The sequence below is a fragment of the Juglans microcarpa x Juglans regia genome, chromosome 1D (genome assembly GCF_004785595.1).
Source record: "Juglans microcarpa x Juglans regia isolate MS1-56 chromosome 1D, Jm3101_v1.0, whole genome shotgun sequence".
NCBI lineage: Eukaryota > Viridiplantae > Streptophyta > Magnoliopsida > Fagales > Juglandaceae > Juglans > Juglans microcarpa x Juglans regia.
This window is the reverse complement of record NC_054594.1, coordinates 16045331-16071066: the sequence shown is the minus strand read 5'-3', so window position 1 is coordinate 16071066 and position 25736 is coordinate 16045331. Positions and strand designations below refer to the sequence as shown.

At 34.0% G+C, this 25736-nt stretch overlaps 1 protein-coding gene across 1 annotated transcript; it reads left to right on the top strand.

The window, feature by feature from the left end:
- The first annotated feature begins 1449 nt into the window (after positions 1 to 1449).
- Positions 1450 to 18532, top strand: LOC121265224 (transcriptional corepressor LEUNIG_HOMOLOG-like). The gene is made up of 19 exons (XM_041168769.1): positions 1450 to 1619; positions 1707 to 1795; positions 1936 to 1993; positions 2129 to 2226; positions 2440 to 2549; positions 2654 to 2937; positions 3030 to 3105; positions 3224 to 3335; positions 8802 to 8851; positions 8949 to 9212; positions 11150 to 11221; positions 11389 to 11619; positions 12072 to 12213; positions 12293 to 12402; positions 16123 to 16272; positions 17013 to 17168; positions 17273 to 17389; positions 17535 to 17732; positions 17945 to 18532. Exons 3-19 carry the CDS (start codon positions 1962 to 1964, stop codon positions 18086 to 18088), a joined length of 2346 nt encoding a protein of 781 aa, XP_041024703.1. The 5' UTR covers positions 1450 to 1619; positions 1707 to 1795; positions 1936 to 1961; the 3' UTR covers positions 18089 to 18532.
- The last annotated feature ends 7204 nt before the right edge of the window (positions 18533 to 25736 follow it).

The window sequence follows — 25736 nt, the reverse complement described above, 5'->3', positions numbered from 1 at the left end:
GACTTTTAAAATACTTGAAGATTTTAAAACATTTGGCTCAATTTAATAGTTTATCTTTAAACACGTAGGGGGCTTGGGAACTGGGAAGAGAGAAAATAGTTTATCTTCAAACTATTTGCTGTAATTCATTCTCGCCGCATCATCTAATAAAGTTGCGATTTTTGTTCTTTCCTTGAGGACTTATTTGCAGCAACAACCATTTTTACTAGCGAATTTTTTATAGTCAGACGTGATTTCACTACAACAGCCTAATTCATTTTCCACGGACATCTTTTGTGTGATTAGCCTTATATTTTCCACTATGGTGTGCCTTGGGAAAAAAGTTCTTGGGAAAAGGCTAAATTTGTTGTAGCAAGTGGAATCGCAATCAAGCAAGTGGTCAAAAGCCTTCTCTCAAGTCAGTATATAAAACATATATTATATATGTTTACATAATATAATTTGATTTAAAAGATAAATTTTAAAATTTGAATCTTACAAATTAAATATTACCATTAAGTTATGTAGATGTTGTGTTTTACATATCAACTTGAGAATATAATAACTATTCTAGCAAAGGTACATGCAAAGATCTCAATGGTCGGTTTCTCATCCACATTATTTTTTAATTTTTGAGATAATTAATAGAAAACTTTTTCAATAGCCCTTTATGTTTTGTTTTAAATGAGATTCGCCCCTCATACTTTTTTTAAGAATAGCAACTCGTGATATTAGAGGTGACAATATATAAATGACCTATGAATCCAATATGAATACGACATGAAATTAACTAATTTGGATTTGATGTTAATGGGTTCGGGTCAAAACGGGTTGACCCATTAAAGCATGATTTATAAACGGGTCAATCCGCTTAACCTAAAATCAACTGTTTTGATCTGTTTAGCTTTTATTTCAAAACCACAAGTCTATTGCTGTTGAGTTATAATATTGGTATTTCTCAGTACTATTTTATTTCAAAACCAATTATAGACCTATGCTCATATTTATTGTTGTAGAATTTGTAATATTAGTTTTATTATATGTTAAAATTTGAAAAATATTGATATTTTTTGTTAGTAAGTTGTTTTATTTTTTTAAGATATTATGATTACTAATAAATATAGATTTTAATTTTTATGTAAAATTATATTAATAAAGTCAAATAATAGTTTATATATTTTAGTTCAACTCATTTACATGAAACAAATTTAAATAGATCGTATTATGCTAACTTATTTTTAATTAATTATTAAAAAAATCAGATTTAATCTATATTATCGAACATTCATAACTACACAACACGAAAACACAAATGCCTGATATTTCAAATTTCAAATCAAATCCTCCGTCAATACAAAAATTTAAAATAGCCTGGCCATATCTGATGTGGCAAACCCGGACTAGTTCAACCGACGGGACTCCTTCCTCTGCCGTCCATTTTACCATTTCGAGGCCTCCAAAGTCCAAACTCCACGAGCCGACGTTGGGACTCCTTTCTCTACCGTCCATTTCACCATTTCGAGGCCTCTAAAGTCCAAACTCCACGAGATCACACTCTCGTCCTTGTTAAACTTTGAACCATTTTACTCCCCCTTGCAAACTTCGTAGCTTCTGATCCCGAACCCTCGATACTTTCTCAGGTTTGATATTCGATTGTTACAGTTGTTTTAATTGTCGAATCATACTCATGAATTTTAAATATATCGTTGATTTTTGTTTAAATTCAGATATGAATGATTGGTCAATGGTGATCGTCCCTGCGCCAAGTCCAAGACCGGTAATATAGGCTCTGATCCATTTCTGTGTTGACTTTGAGGTTGGTTCCCAACAATGCACTTTTAATCCAATTACCTTTTTTCTCTCTCAAAATTCATATTTTACGTGATTATATTTTTGGTTCTGGGACAACGAGAGGTAGTAATTGAGGAGCATTTGGATCTCTTTGGTTTTGTGCAGTTTAGGTTTGGTTCGGACCGGAAACAATGGCGCAGAGTAATTGGGAAGCGGATAAAATGTACATTTTAGATTGCTAACTATCCTTTCAGTTGTTGCGTATGCTGCTGGTGTCACGTTTCTGATGATGGGTCCTTAATCCTTATAATTTTTGTCAAAAAAAATAATTTTTGTTACTTTTGCTAAATATTGCTAGGCTTGATGTTTATATATATGATTACCTGATGAAGAAAAAATTGCATGCCACCGCAAAATCCTTCATGACCGAAGGGAAGGTTGCCCCGGATCCCGTAGGTAATGTATAGCTTACTAAATACTGGAATTTGCTTTATATTTTGTAAAATATAATTAGAAGTACAAAATTGAACTTTCTTAAGATAGACCTTTACCTGAGTGAATTTGAACAAGATTCAATCTCATTATTGTCAATTGGGTTGAATCTAAGGTTTGGATAATTTGCACTAGTGGGATTAGCAAATATATATAACTATTCTCTTGTATATGCAGCAATTGATGCTCCTGGCGGGTTTCTCTTTGAATGGTGGTCTGTTTTCTGGGACATTTTCATTGCTAGGACGAATGAAAAACATTCGGAGCCTGCTGCAGCTTACATGGAGGTATCTCTTTAAATTTTATGCCTATGTGTAACTGCTAGCTTGCTTCTGCATCTGATGCCGGTCTCCTTATTGATTTTTCCACTCTATATGGTCATGGTACGAAGTCTCAACAAATTAAAGCAAAAGAGCAGCAGCAACTGCAAATGCAACAGTTGCAAATAATGCGTCAAGCTCAGTTGCAACGAAGGGATGCTAATCATCCTCCCCTTGGTGGTGCGGTAAATGCTGTAAATTCCGAAGGAATGCTTGGCCAGTCTACTGCTAGTGCATTGGCAGCCAAAATGTATGAGGAGCGCATGAAGCATAGTCATCCAATGGATTCAGAGACATCCCAACCACTTCTTGATGCTAGGATGGCCCTTCTTAAGACAACTACTAATCATCCTGGGTGGGGTTACCAGTATATTTTTTTGAACTAGATTCATGTGATATTCTTTTTGTGTGTAGTTTAATATCTATTGGCTTATCTTTCTGAGGCAGTCAGCTGGTCCAAGGAAACTCTGGAAGTGTGACTGCTGCATTACAGCAAATTCAGGCACGAAGTCAACAGAACACTGTAAGTACTTGGACAACATGATGCTACCGTCCTGTATTATTCCTTTCTTTTCTTTTGTAAGTCTGAAATATTGGTTCTTTTTTCTTCTTCCTTTTTTTTTTTTTTTTTCGCCTCTTAGGACATCAAAGTTGAAGTTAACATGTCTGCTGGTCAGAGATCCTTGCCTATGGATCCTTCTCCAATTTATGCACAGGGAATCATGCAGTCAAAACCAGGAATAGGAAATACAGGTACTATTACTTGTTATGAGGGAATAAGCATTCATGATGATACTATTTTCTTGCTCACACCTGATTTTATAGCGTAAATATGTGACTGAGGTATCATTCCATTATTAGAAGCTTCTTTTCATTGCATATTCATATATTTTAACCAAGCGAAGTTGGGAAACATGTGATTGATCCAATAATTGGTGTTGAATCCAGAAAACAAGCATAATAAGCCATGCATGGCTTACATGATATCTAGGGCAATGGTGGGCAATGTTTGTACTATGTTTCTGAAACAAGGGTATAAAATTGCATTTTTATTATAGAAAGTATCCAGTGCCAAATCCCTCTAAAATTGAAGAATGAGATATAAGATACACTTTTAACTGCTGATTAGGAGTGCACTTCCTAGTCTTCCTGGTCATTTTATTTCACATTTTACTACTCCTTTTTCCCATGGAGTTAAGTGCCTTGGGAAGCTTCGCTAGGTGTTTTCTCAGAGGGCTTTTTTTTTTGTCACCATATAGCTTCATAATTAGTGGAAAAGTTGTATGATTGTGTATAGGAAGGGTGTGAATGGGATCTTACATTGATTGGGTGTGAGAAATTTAAGTCCTTTATAATGATTCCAATGGACTCCAATTGTAACATTGAGCAATCCTTTTGGAGTATGGGCCCAAACGTGGCTTGGGCTTTTCTTGAGTCATTACAAACTGTATTAGAGCCAATCTCAACCATAAGTGTGAGACTTTAATCATGCCACCTATGATGGACTTAGCATGACAAGGACGTAGGGGATTTAAGGAGGAATATTTGTAATACCCTGGATGGTATAACTGTGTATAGAGGTGGTGAATGGCTCCAACATTGCTTGAGATGGAGAAGTATAAGCCCTTTATAATGATTCCTAGGGACTCCAATTGTAACATTGACTAGTTCTTTTGGAGTGCAGTCCTAGATTTTGGCTTGGGCTTTCCTTGGATCATTATAAAAGTGCTTTTGAGGTTTTTTTTGGGGGAAGGAATGGGGGATGAATCCATGCATTTCTAAGTCAATTAATGGGCAGTATGTTCTCTACTTGAATCTTGAGGTGAGGCACCTCATAGTGTTTTAACAAGGCTTGTTGAGTGAATTTGGAGAATTGCTAGGGAATGGGATCATCTGTAGGACAAGTGTTGGCCGCAAAGTGTGGAGTTACGAGGGGTGGTTGGAGTACTAATGTGGTTAGTAGTACGTGTTTATAGGGGAGTTTTCCTTTAGAATCACGGCGTTTTGAAATTCAGTAACCTGACATGTCTACTTTGCAGTACAAAATGGTAGTTACGGTTCTTTTTTAACCAAAAGCTCATTAGAGTATGGAAGTTTCTAATGGTTCAAGCAATGTGGGATCCTGTTCGTTACCATCTTATACACATTTTGTGGTATTACAATGATGATTTAAAGGGACCCCAAATATAATTGACTATTTCTTTTGGAGCATGGGCCTAAGTATGGCTTTAACTTCCTTGAGTTGTTAAAAATGATATCAGGGCCAATCCCAACCAAAAGTGTTGAACTTAGACCTGTGCCAACTATGATAAAATGGCACGACAAGGATGTTGGGGAATTTTTCTTCTGTTTTTTTTTTTTTCGTTGGGGGGGGGGGGGGGTTGGAGATTGTAATACCACAGATTATATATAGTAAGGTAGTATATAGGATCCCACATTGCTTGGGGATAGAATATGGCTTGAGCTTTCCTTGGAGATAGAACCAATTATCTCCTTTTCTGAAATTGGGCATTTACATAGTGTGGACATGGGTTGTTCCACATCCAATGACACCTTCCCAGCAGAAAGCTCTTTAGACAAAGCTCTAGTAGAAGGTTCTTAAGGTCAATGGAGTTCATAGGCTCCTTGGGAGGAGGTATGACTTATCAAGTCCTACATGAATTGGCTATCTTTAATAGGAGACAATTGTGCTCGTAAAACTTCATCTATAGTAATTCAATAAAGAGGAGCTATCGGCCTTTGTACAGGTGGTGGGTGAGGGGTTGATGTTGGATAGATCCTAGGTTGAATCTCACCCATAAATAGAATGGAAAATGACAGTTCAAGTAATTTCAATTTGTAGTTTTCTGAGCAAGGAAGTTGAGGAAATGTCCTTATTACATTTCTCAGTAGCAAAGGAGACATATCCAACGGGTGGGTTGGCATGAAAACATTGATTGGAATGGATCTATGGCTTGGGAGACAATGTTGTAATGTCTAGCTGGAGATAAAGGGTTAGCAAGAGAACATTGATTGGTATGGGTCGGTGGCTTGGAAGTCAATGCTGTAATGTTTAGTGTGGAGCATTTTCTTGTAGTGAGATTTTTGTGTACTTGTGCAATTACTACTAAATTATTCCTGTGGACTTTTACCATTTTAGATTCACCTCTCATTAACTTTTTAAAGTTCTAATAAAGAAAAAATCCTAGGCCTGTCGAGGAAGTTTATTATGTGATCTACTTTGCTCCTCAATGCCTTTAATATCTGCTAATATCGTTCTCTCTGTTCTATGGACCCTTTTCAAGGCAAATTGAACCTTCCAATCTATGGCTTTTCTGCTTGACTCTATTCTTTAATTTCTTTTTTATTATGCTTGATATTTTTCTTCTGCACCTCATCACTCCATAAAGCCTACTTCTTATCCTAGCTCGCCCTTCACCTATTCTTGTGATCCCTTGGATGGTTTACTTTAAGCTTTTCAGATCCTGTAGAATATGTTCTTATATATATATATAAGCTTTTCAGATCCTATTCATTTTGTTTTTCGAGTCTTGTGTTTTGTTGGTTGTCATGTTGTTTTATATATTTGTTTGTTTCACTTTGACTCAAGACAAAACAGATAGAATAACTTGACTATTTCCAAGGAGCCCTATGCTTTCAGGTCAGCAAGGAGTACCATTCTAAAAAAGTTCCTCCCCACTTGCCAAGCCTGATATGCACATTTGATTGCTCTTACAAGGTGGATGTGGATCCTGTATGTGGACTTCTAATCCAGTGTTATGCTAAAATAATAGATAGTTAAAGATTTTTAAGTTAAGTTGGTAGCATGAATAAGGTTGGCAAGGTCAAGCTAATCCGTGAGTTTATCAAATGCCTTAATGGCAAGTAGGGGTGCTTCCCGCCCCAAACGAGCGGGCAGCACCCTTCCCCACCCCTTGTGGCTAGGAGGGGTGGCCCCTCTGCCCCAAGTAAATGTATGGGTGGATTTTCAACCCCACCGTCCATTATCTCCACCAATCCAAACTGTAGCTTCCAAACTCCACCGATTGAAACAGTCAAACACTTCCAAGCAGACCATTAACTCAGATCTGAGCATAGTTGATTGGATCTTAGTGCCGTATGTCTCTATGTTGTAAATTAGGGTTTTTGAAGAAGAAGAAGAAGAAGAAAATTAGGGTTTTTGAAGATGTTTATATATAAGGGGAAGTGGTGGGTGAGTCTTATCCGTGACCTGCCCACTTTGTAACCAATTACAACCGAAACTTGTAAGTTTATCTCCAATGAGTATAGTAGCTCGAATGATATGATAATCAACCTCAATATAGTTGGCTCTTTTAATCAAATGTATACCTTCCTATTGCTGAGAATATAGTTGCTTCTTTCAGTCAAATGAAAGCCAACACTAGATTTGAAGACGGTAAGGATATGGTGGAGGCACAAGAGCTTACTGCTGAGGGTGACATTTATATGCCTTCCTATTGCCAAGGATATTTGGGATCGTCTAAGACATATGTACTCTGTTACTGGTGAAATAACTTGGAATTATGAGGTGTGCAAATAATGTTATTTGGTTTGAAGGATCATGAAGAAGAGGTTAAGCCCTAATATGCTCTGATCTCATGCTGTGAGATTTGCATGGAAAGAAAGAGAAAGCTAAAACTTTATGTTGCCTCTCCCAAACCTTTTATCATTATATGTCTAGGTTACAATTATCGTAAAATGACCAAACTACTCCTCTAACAAATGCACCTACTAACATATTCTTTTAACCATAAAAAATCCCTAGGAGCTGGCTCAAGTGGTAAGGGCCTTGTTTTTGGGGGGTATGCTCCCTCCCGGTTAAGGTTCGAACCCTGGGTGCAAAACAATTCTAGGCGTGACATCCTATTAGTGAAAAAATTATAATTACCTGATCCTCATGATGTAGGAGCGTTACACGGGACAAGGTTTAACCTGGTAAAAGACATGTTGTGTTTGCATGGTCTTCAGGGTTCTTCATAAAAAATATATCCTTTTTCATAGCCAAACGGCTTCTAGTCATCACCCTTTAATCACACCTTGCAGGATTCCCCTTCCTCGTGCCAATGATGGGGATGCCAATGCCTTTGTTTTCAACAACTGCGACATGGATGTTGTTTTCTTTCCTTTCCCTCTTTTTTCCCTTTGCTGTTGTTGTCATGTTGTGGTGTTTTAATTGTTTTACATTTATTTCAGTTTTTTTTTTTTTTTTGGCAAATCTGAGTGGCGGCGGCGGCATTTGAGGTTGTTTGATGGTACCACCCAATCTTTGCAAAAACCCTCCATATTGCAGAACCAAGAATGGGGGGTTGGTGGTTTTGGGGGGTGAAGAGTGGTGATGATGATGGGTAAATGAACTTCGTACCAACCAAACACCGCAATAATATTTTCCAAACTCTTTTTTCTGTTGGCACCAAATAATGGAAAACACAGTTTCTCGAAAAATATATGCAACTGAAAATCCTTTCTTATTCTCCCCATTTTACAGCAAAACAAAAGTGCTGCCTTATTTCAATTTCAATTCGATGTTATCTCCACCTACATCTTTGTGGGATCCAGGCAGAATTTTGGGCTGATGAGGGAAGGTGTTAGCGTTAGTGTGTATTCTTTGTGTAAAATAGAACTGATGGTTCTTTTATAGTAATATCTTACTGACCTAAGTTAAAGCAGATAGTAGTTATGCTCAGGCGGGTAAGTTTGCAAACGTACCGACCTGAACAGATAGACAAACTACTTCATAGACTAGTTTTTTTTAATAAAATTATTTTTTTTTAAGAAATAATATCTGAGTATTGCAAGTTTTCCTGCATATGACCTTGATCACTTGTACTACCTAAACATCTGGCTGTGTTTTCCAACTGAAATTGAAGGTAACTTCTGAAGTTGCATTATAAATACAGAATAGCCCTAAAAAGACATGGTCTCATCTAGATACTTGCCATCTCCCCCCTCTTGCAGGTCTATCACTAGGGAAACAAAAACCAAGATTTGCTTTATTCAGTATCAAATGCGAGCTACAAGCAAATAGATTTCCTTACAGAACTATCAATAATGTCCCATGAATTGTGAATGCGTGAATGTGGTGTACTAAGGATCTGCATCTCCTAATGGATTTGACGACAAAGAAAATTTTCTGTCTCACTGCCGCTAAGTCAGCAGCCCCAAGTCATACGTCATGCTTTGAGTAATTTTATATTTCTTTGTTGTCTTTGCTTTTGTCAGGATTGAACTCTGGAGTTGGCAGTCTGCCATTGAAGGGGTGGCCATTAACTGTAAGTTCTATACTGGACTACACATGTGCAATATATTCACATAAAAATGTCTCATTGGTTCCAAGTTCTTAACTGAGGCTTTTGCCAAAATATTCAGGGCATTGACCAAATTCGGCCGGGTTTAGGTGCACAAGTTCAAAAGCCTTTCCTACAGAATGCCAATCAGTTCCAGCTTTTGCCACAGCAACAACTCTTATCACAGGTGCAAGCACAAGGAACCCTTGGTAGTTCACCTATCTATGGAGATATGGATCCTCAAAGGTTCAGAGGATTGTCTAGGGGCTCTATGAATGCAAAAGATGGCCAATCAATTGCAAATGATGGGTCCATAGGTTCTCCAATGCAATCAACTTCGTCAAAGGTAAATTTTGTTCAGTTGGACAAGTGTTTCTCGTTCACTGTCCGCAGAAATAGTCCTTGCTGTTTCATATCAAGCATTGGTCTTTCAGTAGATCCAGGAAAACTATGTTTAGGGTTAATAAATAAGAAAAGGCATGTTGGTTACCCAAATTAGGTCTTCAGATCTGGTTTAACTTGCTGGAAATCACAGCAAACAGTAGTGATGAAAGGCCAAGTCCAAGAATTGCACTAGTAGCTTCCTACCAATTAATCCTTCATGAAAGAAAGCACCACACTTTCTAGGGTTTGAGGGAAAATCGAAAACCACCTGCAGACTTCTGAAAATGCCATTAATGATACGAGTCATTACAAAATTCACATAGGGTGCGTTTAGTATGCAGGATGGACATTCCTATTCTATTTGAGTGGACATTCCTATTTATTTGTTTGGTGCAGCACATAAGCTTCCCATTGGTATTAGAGCAACATCCTAAAATATCCATGGTTTTTCCCCCAAAACTACTGTTTTCTCAATCTTCTTTTTTTTATTTTTCTTTTTTTCGAAAGTCACTTTGTGTGGCCAGCCACCCTCAAAGAAGGGGTGGGGGTGGTCAGACCACCAACCCAACCATTATGGATAATGGGGGTAGAGTTTTACATCCCAATGGCGATGGCCTACAGGGGTGGAAAGCATCACAACCAATGGTTGCAGGGTGGTTCAATCACCCCCATGGCCTATCGGAGTGGTGTTTTCCACCCTCACCTTATTTTAGGGTGCTCAACCTCCAAGCTATCTAAAAAATATATATTTTTAAGTATGAAAATAGTGGGTTCTTTTAAAAAGAAATTACATTCCTCTACCTCAGGAATAGTTATTCCACTCATCTTTTAAGAGGAATAGTTATTTCTCATTTTTTAGGAGCATCGGAAAACCCAACCAAACTATGGAATAGTTATTCTACTGGAATAACTATGCCATTCCAGGGGTGTATTTTGCATATCAAATGTGTCTTAACCACACACAACCTTGACCTTTGAAAAAACTAATCTCAATAACATTATTTTTAAATAGAAGAAAAATAAAGGGTCCCAAACCCATCACTAATCGGTATCCAACCAATTAGAATCTTCCCGCATTAGAATCTTCCCACCAAATCAATGCTTGAGGTTTTTAAATTTACCCCAGCCTTGAAATTAGACCAGTTTTATAACCACCTCTTTAATTTTGCACTTTTGATGGTTCTTTGAGTTCTGCATCGTGCTCATTCGTCTCAAGTCAATACAATTTTTTATCCAGTTCATTCGTCACTGTAGCTCTGTACCCCTGAAAATAGAGCAGGCTATTTCTTATGTTCCGTTATTTTTCTTTTCTTAGTCCCAAATTCCTTGGGACTTGAATCTTATGAGTGGAAGTCCAGGTTGACCATACTGCATTGGAATGCATTGTTTAAGTCTCTCCATTTCTGCTGGCACACATCCCCACGTGCTCTCCATAAACAAGGATAGAAATATATAGAACAAATTTTAGTTCTTAGTTCTGATCTTAACACAATCAATTGCATTTCCCTCCTCCTTGGTGTGTTGACACAGGATGATATGAGATTTACGTGTGTATAGATGCTCTAAATCTGACTAAAATATGACGCCAACAATTCTCATTGGTCAGATTTCTGATTGTTGAGGAGATTTCTGTTTGAAGAGTTCACATAGTATGCACCAACTATTTTTTCAATATTAGATCACTGTTCTATGTACCGGTTCCACCAATCATCCTACCTATGTGAATAATCTAAATTCATTTAGGATTTGATGAGTTTGTACTATTAAGTCTATTTGTGAAACTTAAAACTATTGGGCTGACCAAAAATGGTACTGATTTTTCAATTTTTTTATTGTTGTTTAAGGGTAGCCAATGAGCTGTCTTGTAACTTTATCTGAGCCTTTGGCGTTTCTGAGCAGATAAACATGCCACAAATCCAACAGAGTTCTTCTCAACAACAGGACCCTTTGCATCCACAGCAAGTGCAACAGGTTTTGTTCACTAATACATAATCCTGTAACGACTTTTATTCTTCTGCTACCTATATCATTTTGCTGTCTTCAAAAACTTATTTGAGTTGGAGGTACAATCGTTTCATAATGGTATTTTTTGGTTATTTATTGCAAGTTAGTAACTTGGTTGTTTGTTATTGTAATAGAATACCCGCAAAAGGAAAGGGCCTTCATCTTCCGGAGCTGCTAACAGTAATGGCACAGGAAATACGCTCGGTCCTTCGCCAAACTCTCAGCCATCAACTCCATCTACACATACTCCTGGTGATGGAGTTGCCATGGCTGGTAATCTGCAGAATGTCGGTAGTGTGTCAAAAGGTTTAATGATGTTCGGTGCAGATGGGGCAGGTGGACTTGCATCATCCACAAACCAGCTGGTATATAAACTTTTGAGATGTTATAACCTGTGTAACCTGCATACCTAATGTGAAGTATTTTTTTTTAATGCGCACGTTGTTTTCAAGTTAAGCTAATATGTTCCACCTCAGATATCAAATTTTACTCCAGGGAGATGATTTAGACCATTTAAGATTACCATAATGTATTGCCTAGTTGGAGATTGTGTATCAAGGATTAAGTGCCAGCAATATTTTTAAAATGTAATGGCACAAATTACTTGATTATGGTGGGGCCCATTTTGTGGTGGGATCTTGCACTCCCGTAAAGTGACATATTCTAGTGATAAGCTTATAACTCATCTAGGATCTGTGGTTTGGAATGACATTTCTGAATGTGAAATACTCTATTCCAAAAAAGAAAAATATAGCATCCATTCAGAATGCACTGCATTGCCATCAAGACCCGTTGATGACTTTGTCTTGAATTGTAGGAAGACATGGATCATTTTGGAGATGTTGGCTCTTTAGAAGATAATGTGGAATCCTTTCTCTCGCCTGATGATGGAGATGGAAGGGATTTGTTTGGTGCATTGAAACAGAACACTTCTGAACATGCTGCAGAAACTTCAAAAGGTAAACTATGTTCTCATGGTTTGAGCAATGATGAGTGTTTAAATTAACTGCAACTGACAATATGTTCTCTCCAAATTAGGTTTTTCCTTCAATGAAGTCAGTTCTATACGTAAAAGCAACAGCAAAGTTGTTTGCTGTCATTTTTCTTCGGATGGCAAGTTATTGGCCAGTGCTGGGCATGACAAGAAGGTATAATGCATTGTAGCATCCTAAGAAATAGACTCCGAGTATTTGAAGATACCAAATTAGAGGAAATATTAATTACTGTTTCTACTTATGCTGATTATTTTGTTTACAATCTTTTATTATAGTAATTGTAGATCAATTAATACTCCCACACTACTGATGAAAGCTAAAAAATCTTATGACTAGTGTTCTGGTTCTTGTTGACGTCACAGAATCATTGTATTTAGTGCCTTGTGTTTGTCAGTGTCTTTTCTCACCTCAATTTATTTAACCGCCCTTCTGCAATGCCTCAGTAATATCATGAACATATTGAGCAATGTTACCAAAGAAAATCCCAATTAAATTGACACCTAAATTGGAATCAAGTAATATCATAAATTGTGTATTTTGAAGAAAAAAATCCCAATTAAATGACATATTTTACCTTTAAGTAAAAGACAAAAACAACAGTTGAAAATTGCTGCAATTGGGAAGAAAAAACTGTAAGTCATCTTCTACCCTTTTTCCTCTCGATGTTTGTTTTACATTTTTTGTTTAATTGGACACTTTTTGTAGTTTTCTCTTATTTGCTGTTGGGCTCAGAGACAGTGTTAGTTGTTTATAAGGATTTTAACTATGACTATAGATTTCATTGTTTTATTTATTATATATAGCCCAACCAGAGAACATTAGGAGGTGAGAGAGCAATTTACATGTAAATTGGATATGATTTAAAGTTTTATTTTTGTGGACAAGTTTTAATCTCCTACACACGTGGAGTTGCTCAAAAGCATGGGGGTAAAGGTAGAACATTGTAAAAGTGCCCAGAAAGATTGATATATGATAGGCAAGCCCTAGGGGTCGGCTCAAGTCATTAGAACCTTGGTTTTAGTGGTATGCTCCCTTTAGGTCTAAGGTTCAAACTCTTGGGTGCGAACAATTTCTAGGAGCCATGTCCCATCGGTGAATGGTGGAGGATTTACTTGATCCATGTGATGGGGACACACTACACTGGTCCAGGGTTTAACCGGGTAAAAGACATTGCATTTTGCACAGTCTCTGGGATTCTCCGTCGCCAAAAAAAGGTTGATATATGAAGGGCTAAACTATTATAAATTAGAATATTTGGGCCATCACCACCGTATCATCATCCTGGTAAGATGGTGAAATGCCAGGAGTTTGTTTTGATGTGCTTTTACAACTGTGGCATAGTTATCTAAAATCTTTTTCTGTTATTATTTAGTAGTCTTAACAGCCTTTATCTTGATTGTATTGTAGAAGACAACGAGAATGAATTTTTAACTCTTTTATCTAGAAACGTCTCCACCATGGTTTGAATCTTTTAACAGATGTGCCTGAAGCCAAAAACTTTATATCTAGAACTTCTAGTGTTTGCGTACTGGATTTTTATCTGTTTTGACATTATTACCATGATATCTCGCTTTTTATGTTTTCAGCAACTGCACCAGAATTTTTTTTTTATATGTAAACAATTATATTGATATGAATAGGCATAGCCCAAGTACACAAGATGGTATACAAAAGGTCACACCTAGTTAGAGAAAGGTAATAGAAACAAGAAAATCATGAAAATCGAGGCCACAACAATCTATAGCTGTGGCCCAAAGAAGAAGAGTGCTAACAAAAAATAATCTAAGCTCTTCAAGTGAGCACTCCTTATCTCAAATGTCTGGTCATTTTGCTTCTTCCATAGGCACTACATAATACAAATCGGGACCATTTTCCACACCGCTGAGATTTGTGGGAAACCTCGTAGATTTATCCAGCTGGCCATGAGCTCTGTCACTATGGCAGGCATAACCTAAGCTAACTCCATTCTATTAAACACTTCATTCCATAACATTCCAGCCACCTCACAATGCAACAGTAAATGATCCACATTTTCACCATTTTTCCCACACATACAACACCAATCTACTATGATCACCTTATGTCTCCGTAGATTATCTGTCGTCAAGATCTTACCTAATGCTGTTGTCCATACAAAAAATGCCACTTTCGGAGGCGCTTTGTTTCTCCATATCTTTCTCCAAGGGAATTGCGTATTTTATGGTTGTGTAAGCGACTTATAGAAAGAACGGACCGAGAATTTACCTTTACCTGTGAGTATCTACCACATCTTATTTGCTCCTTGGGTTTTCTGCCTCATAGTGTATAAAAGACCAAAGAACTCCTCAAAGCTGCCAACTTCCCAATCTTGGGCGGCTTTAGCAAAATTCACGTTCCACCAGACTTGTTCCCCAAATGACTCCATGCAATTATCCACCGAGGCATCTTTCTCACCTGCAATCCTAAAAACTGATGGGGATAAATCCTTTAGGGCTTGATCTCCACACCATAGGTCAATCCACTCCACAACCATTTCTCAAGCAAGGCTTGATTGAAAATCCTCAAGTTTCTAATACCCAACCCACCCGAAGAGACTGGAGAACATACTTTATCCCACTTGACTAGATGATACTTGAATTCTTCTCCTATCCACTCCAAAGAAAATCACAATACAGCTTCTCAATACGGTTCACCACACTTGCTGGAATTGGGAATACAAATAAATAAAAAATACGTTGGTAAATTAGAAAGAGTGCTTTTGATAAGGGTGATCTTACCACATTTCGAGAGAGATGATTTCTTCCAACATGCCAATCTGCGTTCAATCTTCTCCACCACTGTATCCCAAATCTATATAGACCTTGCAGCTACCCCCAAAGGAAGACCAAGGTAATTCATGGGAAAGGAGGAAACCTTACATCCGAGGATACTAGCCAATTGCCGGATGTTAGGAACATTACCCACTAGTACCAATTCTGATTTATCAAAGTTCACTTTTAACCCAGAAACCGCTTCAAAACAAAGTAATAATGCCCTTAGTGTTCGAATTTTTTTTTTTTTTTTTTTTTTTTTGCCTCACAAAAAATAGTGTATCATCTGCAAACAATAAGTGAGATAAGTTAATGGTGCCCCTATTAGGATTACCCACCGAGAATCCCTCAATAAAGCCACTGTTCACCAAGGCTAGAATCATTTTACTAAGTGCCTCCATGACAAGAACAAATAGGCGTGGAGACAAAGGATCTCCTTGTCTTAGACCTCGAGAGCTATTAAAGAGACCATGTGGGCAGCCGTTCACCAATACGGAAAACCTCATAGTTGAAATACACCATCTAATCCATGAGTACCATTTCTCCCCAAAACCACACCTCCCAAGCACATAAGAGTAAGAACTCCCAGTTCACATGATCATAATGCCCTATCCATATCTAACTTGCATAGGATTCCAGTTGGCTATATTTTAGTCTATTGTCTAGGCATTTATTAGCATTGAGGACTGAATCCAGAATTTGCCTATCTTTAACAAAAGCATTTGGGGTTTTGTAATGATCCTCTCCAAAGCCTCTCCTAAGCGATTAGCAAGCAACCTAAAAATAATCTTCTATATCCCATTCACAAGGCTAATGGGTCAGTAATCTTTCACCTCTGAGGTCCCAATCTTCTTGGTAATGAGAACTGCACCAGAAATTTAATGCGATCCTTTATGAATTTTTAGTTTGCCACTTTGCCTCCTGGCAATTGTGTGTGTTAATTTTTAGCTTATGAGAGTCTTTTGAGCTCACACAGAACTTATGTTTGAGAGGGCAACAAGATTTTATATGATTTCACCCCCACCCCCCAACAAAAACATAGGGAGAGAGAGATGTGTATTCTTATCATTTTTTTTGTTAGTAGGTTGTTCTCTGGAACATGGAGACGCTACAGACTGATAGCACCCCGGAAGATCACACTTTGATAATTACTGATGTCCGCTTCAGACCAAATTCGACTCAGCTGGCAACATCTTCATTTGACACAACTGTGCGACTTTGGGATGCTGCAAAAGTAAATTCCTCAACCCATTGCTTTTTCATTTAACACTTGTTTGGGAATTTGTAAAAATTAGTAGTTGTTATTACCAAGTATCATTACTGCAACCTGTTGCTGAACTTTTTACTTCTTTGATTGAATTTTTGGATCTATGAAACTTTAGATGCTAGGATTATTGTGTACTTGGTGTTTCTTTTATATGCTTACCTCGTTCTGGGGTTGCATCTTTTTGTTTTGGGTCACTCATAAATACATATATATATATATATATATATATATATATAGTAGATAATTGAAATTACGAACTATTACTTTGTCAGAGAGAAAAAAAAAAAAAAAAAAAAAAAAAACAACCACACACCACGTTGTTTCATTTGTTGTTGCCTCGTGCAGTTTCAACATCTACAAAGATAAGTTATTGCATTGCTTATAGTCAATTATGTAATGATAGTTTGTCCATGACATGCGCTTTCATTGTTCTTACAAGTAAATACATTCAGCCAAAGCAAGTTCTATTTGCAGTCATGACAACTTGAACCTTCTACACAGTAAATTGCATGGATCAACTGGGCTTATGATGGATCACTGGGTTTTTTGGCTCTTAAATTTTGTACTTCTGCCCATACGTCTCTGATGGATAGTTACGTAACTGTTGGTGTTCAAATTGATTGACTTTATTCATCTTGTATCATTTTACTAGTGATGAACATTTTGGTGTATTTACCATAAGCGCTTAATTTAGTTTCTTCTTGCAGCCGAGTTATTGCCTACAGGCGTATGCAGGGCACACATCACATGTAACATCCCTTGATTTCCACCCTAAGAAGAATGACCTATTCTGCTCTTGCGATGCCAACAGTGAAATTCGTTTCTGGAAAATTAATCAGTATTCTTCCAACCATATTTCCAAGGCTAGTTTTGGGACTTTCTTGTTATTTTTCTTTTCTTCACAAAATTTTGAGGCTTTGTTGGATTTTGTTTATTGTGTTCTGATCCACTGTAGTTAAATGACCAGGGAGGTTCGACACAGGTGAGATTTCAGCCAAGAATTGGACAGCTTCTGGCTGCAGCTGCAGAGAATGTTGTGTCCATCTTTGATGTCGAGACTGATAGGCAGACACACTCATTGCAGGTATGATATCACTGTCCAATTCAGGAAAAGTTGAAGGAAGCTATTGGCACTCCTCTTTCCCACGTGTAATAAAATCATTTTAGAACTGTATTACTCAATCTAATCTGCAATTACTAGTTATAAAGTCCCGTCTTTCAAACATCAGGGGCACTCAACAGAAGTGCACTCCGTTTGTTGGGACACCACTGGAGATTATTTGGCATCTGTCAGTCATGAGTCTGTTAGGGTGTGGTCATTAGCATCTGGAGAGTGCATTCACGAGCTCAGTTCCAGTGGAAACATGTTCCATTCTTGTGTTTTCCACCCAAGCTACTCGACTCTCTTGGTCATTGGAGGCTACCAGGTGATATTTGCTTTGTTATTGTCCCATATCAGTATTATCAATTGCTTTCTACTTTTCCTCCCAAGTGCTGGATGAAAGAATAAAAATAAACAAATGATCATTTGTTTGTTATCAATCGACTGGCAATTCTCTGAAGCTAAATTGTCAACAACTGAGACTCAGCTGATTTCCATCAAATGTTGCTAATGTTATTACATATGGGTTGGTTGCAGTCTCTGGAGCTCTGGAACTTGGCTGTGAATAAATGTATGACAATTCAAGCTCACGAGTGTGTAATATCAGCCTTGGCACAGTCACCAGTAACAGGGATGGTTGCATCAGCCAGTCATGACAAATCTGTTAAGATTTGGAAATAAGGTAATTGCCATGTATGGATACAAATCTCCCAGCATCAACTCTACTGCCCCTCTCATTCTTAACTGCAGCAGAAGTCCCAACATATAAAATATTAAAAAAAAAAAAAAAAAAAAAAAAAGCAAAGGAAAGTAAAATCCACCCCATGTATGTATTTATTTCTTTCTTTCTTTTAATTTAGGTTGCATTGTTCACTTCTTTCTACATATAATAAAGGGCGTATAGTTTTCCCTTAGTCTCATGTGGTGGTTGGCAGCCAAAGATGTATATCATACAAAATATGCTGGAAATTTAAGAGTTCTTGTCATGCAAGGATTTGGGGATCTTTGTGGTTGTTATAAAAATAGGATGAGCTACTATTATTTTATTTTAGGTGAAATTGTTGTGAATATGTACCTCTGTTTAACGAGTAAGCTTTAATACAGCAGGATGAATATTTTATATCACCCAAATTTCAATCATCTTAGGCACAACGTTCATACAATTGCTTGATGACATAAGTGACTACGCATTTGGCTCTGATAATTGGGATTAGTGAGTCTGCAAACATCCACACATCACATGCATGTATCGGTTTATGGAGCTTTTCCTTTTATTTTATATTTTTTTAACTTCATTTCTATCCAATTAAAAGTTTAAGTTTCAATACACAAAAATGATATATCTTGTTACCTCGTACGTATTTAACGTGCAAGTGTTAAAATTATATTGTTTATAATTAATTTTATATTTTTTAATTATATTAATTGATATGACATAATCTAAATAATTTTGTAGATCAATTATTTAAAAAAAAAATCAACATATCGATATAGTACCCTTTTACAGGCACCGAGAGAAGGAATAAATTTAAAGAAGGAAAGAGACAAAATGCACCGTCTCCTTTTCTCGATTCACTTGGCATTTCCCCGGTTAAAATGGTCAGATTACAAAATTCAAAGACCAAAAGTAGTATTTCTCTTTTATTATATAATTAATTTAAGACGTCTTATTAATAAAATTAATAATTTTCTTCTAAATATTAATGAACACTACGAACCTGTTTTGGGTTGCGGTAGAAGTTTTAAAAAATATTTAAATAGTCTTAAAAGTTCTTTAATGAAAAAAATAGGTTGATTAGGTGTTACATATTAAAATATTTTTTTAAATAAACTAAAAAATACATTTGAGAAAAATTATCATTTTGATGTTTTTCTTCAAACGTGCTTTTCTGGATAATACAAAAATTAATTTGAATTTTAAAAAGACTGACAATGGACAAAAATATATATATAATTTTCAAATAATTACAACTTTCAAATTTGTAAAAATATGGTCATAATCTTTAAGATTCAAATAATCTTCATTTTTATCTTAGAAAATATTTTTTCTAAATAAACGTAACATGTTTTAGAACAGCAAATAACTTTAAAATGCTTTAAAATGATTACTAAATAATAAATAATTTTTTAATAATAAAATTTATTAATTAAATTATAAACTATAATTTTTAAAATTATAAATTATATTTCGAGCAATCCAAATATGCCTAAGGCGGTAACGGAGTAACACAAGAATATGTAAATTACGATAAACAGCGGAAACAACTGCCTACCTTTATTATTACAAGTCGATTATTTCAAAACAACAAAGGGTCGGCGGCAGTAGAAGAAGCTAGCATTGGATTCCTCCCGTCAACGTCATTAATTAATAATAACGTTTTGTGTTTTAAATTAGAAAGCGAACAGTGACAATCGCATGTCTTGGCGCGTTACTCGCACTCCCGTCAACGTGTGCCGAATATAAACAAACACACGCGAGAAATTATAAATTTTTCCATAATAAGTAATACCATGTTATGATCTTCAATCCTCTTTAATCCAAAAATTATAATTTTGATTTAATTCTATTATTCATAAGTCAGTGTACAGTATACTCTGTATTACTTATGTGGCAAGTTTTAATTTATAAAAAATATTATAAATTAAGGAGTTGTTTAAATCAATGTTTTGAATATCGTATCAGTCAAGGCACTGAAACGAAATATTTCGATACTGGTACCATTTCGTGTACTGTTCAAGATAGTCGATATATGAATAAATTATATATAAATACATATTTATATAAATTATAAATAGTTTAGTATGAATTATGGGTCAAAAAATGAACTTATAATTTGAAAAAATGAAAAAAAAATTAAAAAAATGAAAAAAAAAATAAAGGCCAAAATATCGGCCGGTACAAGTCGAAATATAGGCTGGTACGGCCGGTATTTAGGCTGATACGAAATATATATAGTACATGTACCGGCCTAGTGACTGGTATGGCAAATACCAGCCATACCAACCAGTACGGTACGGTATTCACAACACTGCTTTGAATTCAAAACACACCTCAACTCATCTCATCTTCATCATTACAATTTTTTTCAAATTCTCACACAAATATAATAAACAATTTAACTTTTTCAAATTCTAAAATAATAATAATATTAAAAAATAATATTTTTAAAATATTTTATTCTACTATTCACAAACTATCTCAACATATTTCTGAATTCAAATCACTCATAAATCATGTCTTATTGATTATATAATATGGATGGTGTGTTCTCTATACTAACCTATAAACAAAATAATTCGATTTAATAATATAATATATTTAAAATGATTATTATTTAAGTAGCTAATGAAAAATTATCTGAAATATAAATAAAAGAATAACATTTTTATATATGTAGAAAAAGACAAGAAATCACCCAAATCCTTTTTTTTTTTTTCTTTAAAAATAGAGCTGTAAAAAAAATCGGGAAACAATGAATCGGATCGGATTTGGTCAGGTACTGGATCCTATTTAGCAAAATCGGTTGAAAACCTTTAGAACATCAGATTGAACCAAACCAGACCTGAATAATATATATTATTTTTAATTTTTTATATTCTATATAAAATATTTTTATATAGTTTTTTATATTGTATTATATATGTTATATGCTAAATTTCTAATGAGTGCGGCTATACATCAGCCGCACTCTCCGCACATCTCGCATATGATGTTTTTTTTTTTTTTTTTTTTTAAGTTAACACATGAGTATGCTGCGGCTATAGACTGATGTAAATAATTTTTGATTTCTAATTAATATAATATGAAATTTTAAAATCTTATTATTCGTGTCTATTATTTTTATGTTAATATTTGATATAATATAAAATTTTATTATAATATAACATAAATTAATCTTATAATTTTTGAAATAACATTTGAAGTTTAATATAATATATAAATTTTAATTCTATAACATAAAATGAAATATATGAGTCAATCACTTGTTATAATTTTGTTAGAATATGATTTTGTTTATCTATAAAATTAAAAAAATCGAACTAGACTAAACTGAGATCCAAAAAATCATAAATTTTAATTTTGATAGTAATTAGTCTAGTATTAATTCTTAAATTTTTTAAATTCATGAATATCGATTCGATTAAAAAATAAAAATCAGACCAACTACACTGCTTAAAGAGTTCTATTAAGAGTCGGGCTATTTTACTACCTAGAGTAGCCTACTCACTTTGACCTATAGTTAGATTTGTAATTTTTTTTTTCTATTTATATTTTTTTAATATATTTAAATATTTTTAAAAGTTAAAAAATATATCAATACATTTAAAATTTCTTAATCACTAAATAAAAATTAAAAAAAAAAATTCAAACGGTCAGATAAAGTGGTACAACTTAGAGGTAAAGTAACTTTTTCTTTTTATTAAACTAAAAAAAAAAAAAAAAAAGAGTTCTATTAATAAATAAATAATAATAATAATGGCAGAGCTGTATATGTGCAGATACGTTGCTTTCATGGTTTCACGTGATGGTTTTTAGTTACTTAGGTTAATGATGAACCCTACGACAAAGAAGCTGAAGGATCTGCAGAAAATATTACTGCTCCATTCACCTTCTTGTGAGGGATTAAAAGCCACAACTTGCATTCCAATAAATCATTTGTACAAGAAGACAAGTCAACTCCATTTAAAAAATTATATATAAAAAAATTTATTTAAATTTTTATAAATAATTTATATAAAATTTGTCTATTTCATACAACTACCTACTACTCAACAATTCATTTGCTGCACGCGCGTGCATTATGCGCTGATGTTATATATATTTCTTGAGTAATGTTATTTATTATTTTTTATCATTTTATGATATAATATTAAATTATTAGATATTATTTATTATATTTTTTTTATAAATTTATTATTTAATATCACATCATGAGATGATGAAAAAATGATAAGAAAATAGATGATAACTAATTTTTTTCATATTTTTTTGCTTTCAACATTAATAGCTCTCTTGAATTCACTTTCCAATTAAACTTTCATCATTCTATATATTCATGATATATGTGTTATCTAATTGATGGGATGATAGAGTGGCCTTCACACAAATTTCAGTTTTATATAGTATTTTATAAAAAGAAAAATCATTAGGTATTCAGTATTCTCACATTTTATTACTCGTATTTCGTATAATTTTAATTATATTATGATAAAATGAGAATAGCATATATCTCTGTACTGTGAAAAATACTTTAAGGATTCGTTTGCTTTCAGAGATGAGATGAGATAAAAGTTAAAAAGTTAAATAAAATATTGTTAGAATATATTTTTTAGTATTATTTTTATTTTAAGATTTGAAAAAGTTGAATTGTTTATTTTATTTTGTATGAGAATTTAAAAAAAATTATAATGATGAGATAAAATGAAATGAGATGAGATAAGATATTTTTTGAAAATAAACGAGACCTAAAAGTAGTTGTTACAGAAACAACTGTTTCTTGTTTCTCATCATCATCTGAGTATAATTTATCGTACCAGTGAGAGGCATGCATGGCTCAAAACGCATAAAGGCTGCTCTCGAGGTCGCAACTGAATGTACCAAACAAAAGGTTTTCCATTGGTTTTCTACTTAATTCTTTCCGTCCACTCCTCACACGACGCAGAAGATTTCATTGATTTGGGAGGACACACGCAACACATTCATATGTGGGATGGATGTCTATAAATGAGATAAGATGAAAATTTTATAAATAGTAATTAAATAGTTTGAGTTAAGATATTTTATTAGATTTTGAGAAATGAAAAAGAAAAAAATTAAATAAAAAATATTATTAAGTTAAAATATTGTTATAATATTATTTTTATTTTAAAATTTAAAAAAGTAATATTATTTTTTATGTTTTATTTGAAAGTTTAAAAAAATTGTAACGATTAGAAAATGATTAGATGATAAAATTAAAAATTTGAAATTAAAAAATATTTATATTTAAGTGATGTTTGAAAAGAAAATTATGAAAAGTACTCTATATATGCTTAAACGCGAAATCACAATTTCATTGACTATAGTGTCAATCTTAGGTAATTTTCGTGGGTATTTTTCCTAAAATCATTAGTTTTTGTCAAAAGAGCTTGTTTGTTTTCGCAGATAAAATAAGATGAGTTGAGATTAAAATTAAAAAATCGAATAAAGTATTGTTAGAATATATTTTTTAATATTACTCTTGTTTTGAGATTTGAAAAAGTTTAATTATTTATCTTATTTTATATTGAAAGTTATAAAAATTGTAATGATTAAATAAAATAAGATAATTTTAAAAAACAAACGAGACCTAAGTTGATAGGAGTTTAAGTTGATAGTAATCTTAAGAATATAATATAAATAGTTAAATTTATTTATTTTTTACAGTTTTAATTTTTTAAAGAGTTTTGTTTTATACAATTATTTTTGCATATTACAATAGAGTTATTTTATATTAAAAAAGTGATATAATCAATTGCATTAATAAAATGCAAAAGAAGTATGCAACAATAATTATAAATAAAGTTTTTGTTTTTTAATTAAGTAATGATTTTACAAAAAATTAATATATCTTAACATTTCTATTACTTCCATTCATTTAAGACTGTTGACCAAACTTACTTTCGGTTATCTTTCTTTCTTTTATTTGTTTGATTTCGGGAGTTTGGGTCTGATTATGGTGATTAGCCGAAGCAGTGAGATGCCATAGAAATTAGAATACAAGGGAAATTGTTTACCTTTTACGTCTACACTTTATAAACTCCCATTGTATACAAATTTTAAAAATAATATATTTCGATTGACACAAATATTATTTTTAAGAAAAAAAAAATATTTTTCATTTTAAATTACTATTTATTTATTTATTTATAAATCTATCTTAAATTACTGGCAAAGTAAAAATCATAAATTGTCAATTTAGTTTAGTATATATTGAATTAAACTATAAATATTAAAATGAATTGAAAAATGGGTCAAATCAATGCGGTGTAGGTCTCGCTCCTTATTGGGAGGTGGTGGGTCCTAAACGTCTCCGCTCCCATTTTATTCCCTTGAAAAAACTTTTGAAAAAAGTGGGAAAGGTGAGACGGCTGGGGGCCCGCTGGGGAGATCTACAAAAGAGCGCGCCATCGTTTTCACACGTATGGACTGTTTGGTGTATACGGCCATCGGAGAAGACGAGGTGATCAAATAATTTAAGAGAATCACGTACACACAACCTATTGTATAATATATAATATTTATAAAATAAAGATATTTTTATAAAATTATATTCCTTATATTTTATAAAAATATCTCTTATTTTAAAATACAAATGTATAAAATATTGTATATAAATCATTTTTCATAATTTAAAAGACAGTACTGAGTCACCGACACTACAAAAAAGGTTAAATGTTTTTTTTTTATGCATTTTTTATCAGTTTGCGTTAATATTTTTGGCTGTAGTAAATATATTGTTTTTGTATTATGTCCCAAGTTTTAGATATAGTATAAGAGAGAGATATATATTATATACACAAAATAAACTCCACAGTATTTATTGATCAAATAAATATTGTAAAACCTATTATGTTGATCCATCTATGACTCTGTATTTCAGCATGTAATCCTTAATTTATATATGTGTCATGGTAGGAATTAAAACCATGTTATTACATTCTACTATTTCATATGCATCGGCCTTGTTTAATAGTGTACAAAGAGAACTATTATATGTGTATTTGGTTATGTATTTGTTGTGTTTGATTATTTATTATATAGTTTTTGGTAGTCTTTATTACTCAATAACAGATGGAAGAAAATTTTGTGAGTTATAATGTCGATACAACCCAATAGGTTAGTGGTGACTCCTCTTCTATTCCAATAGATGTGGAGGAGCATGAGAGTCTTCCAACCTCTTCATCTACATATATACCACACCCTACTCATTTCATCATACCTTTACCCAAGAAATCTAAAAAAACACATAGTAACCAATCGGTAGTTTGGAAACACTTTACTAAATTGCAATCTATTGACCACGATAACCCAAAAGCTCAGTGCAATTATTGCGCTAAGCTATACAGTTGTCATTATAAGAATAACACTTCATATATGATATACCACCTCCAGAATGCATGTGAAACTTCACCTCTTAGAGTTAAAGGAGTTAGAAAAAGTCAATCCTCTAGTGTTAAGATGGATGCGGAGGGAATAGTGTGTAATCCACAAGGTCTAGTCAAGTATGATGTAGAAAAACTTAGGGCGTCAACTGCTAAGTTCTTTATTAGGTGTGAATTATCTTTTAGGCTAGTGGATCACAAAGGG

Excerpts from the sequence above, each read along its gene's own strand:
- LOC121265224 (XM_041168769.1), top strand. The coding sequence starts at position 1,962 with ATGGCGCAGAGTAATTGGGAAGCGGATAAAAT. Across the intron at positions 12,214-12,292 it reads TGCTGCAGAAACTTCAAAAG|GTTTTTCCTTCAATGAAGTC; the intron begins GTAAACTATGTT and ends TCTCCAAATTAG. Across the intron at positions 12,403-16,122 it reads GTGCTGGGCATGACAAGAAG|GTTGTTCTCTGGAACATGGA; the intron begins GTATAATGCATT and ends TTTTGTTAGTAG.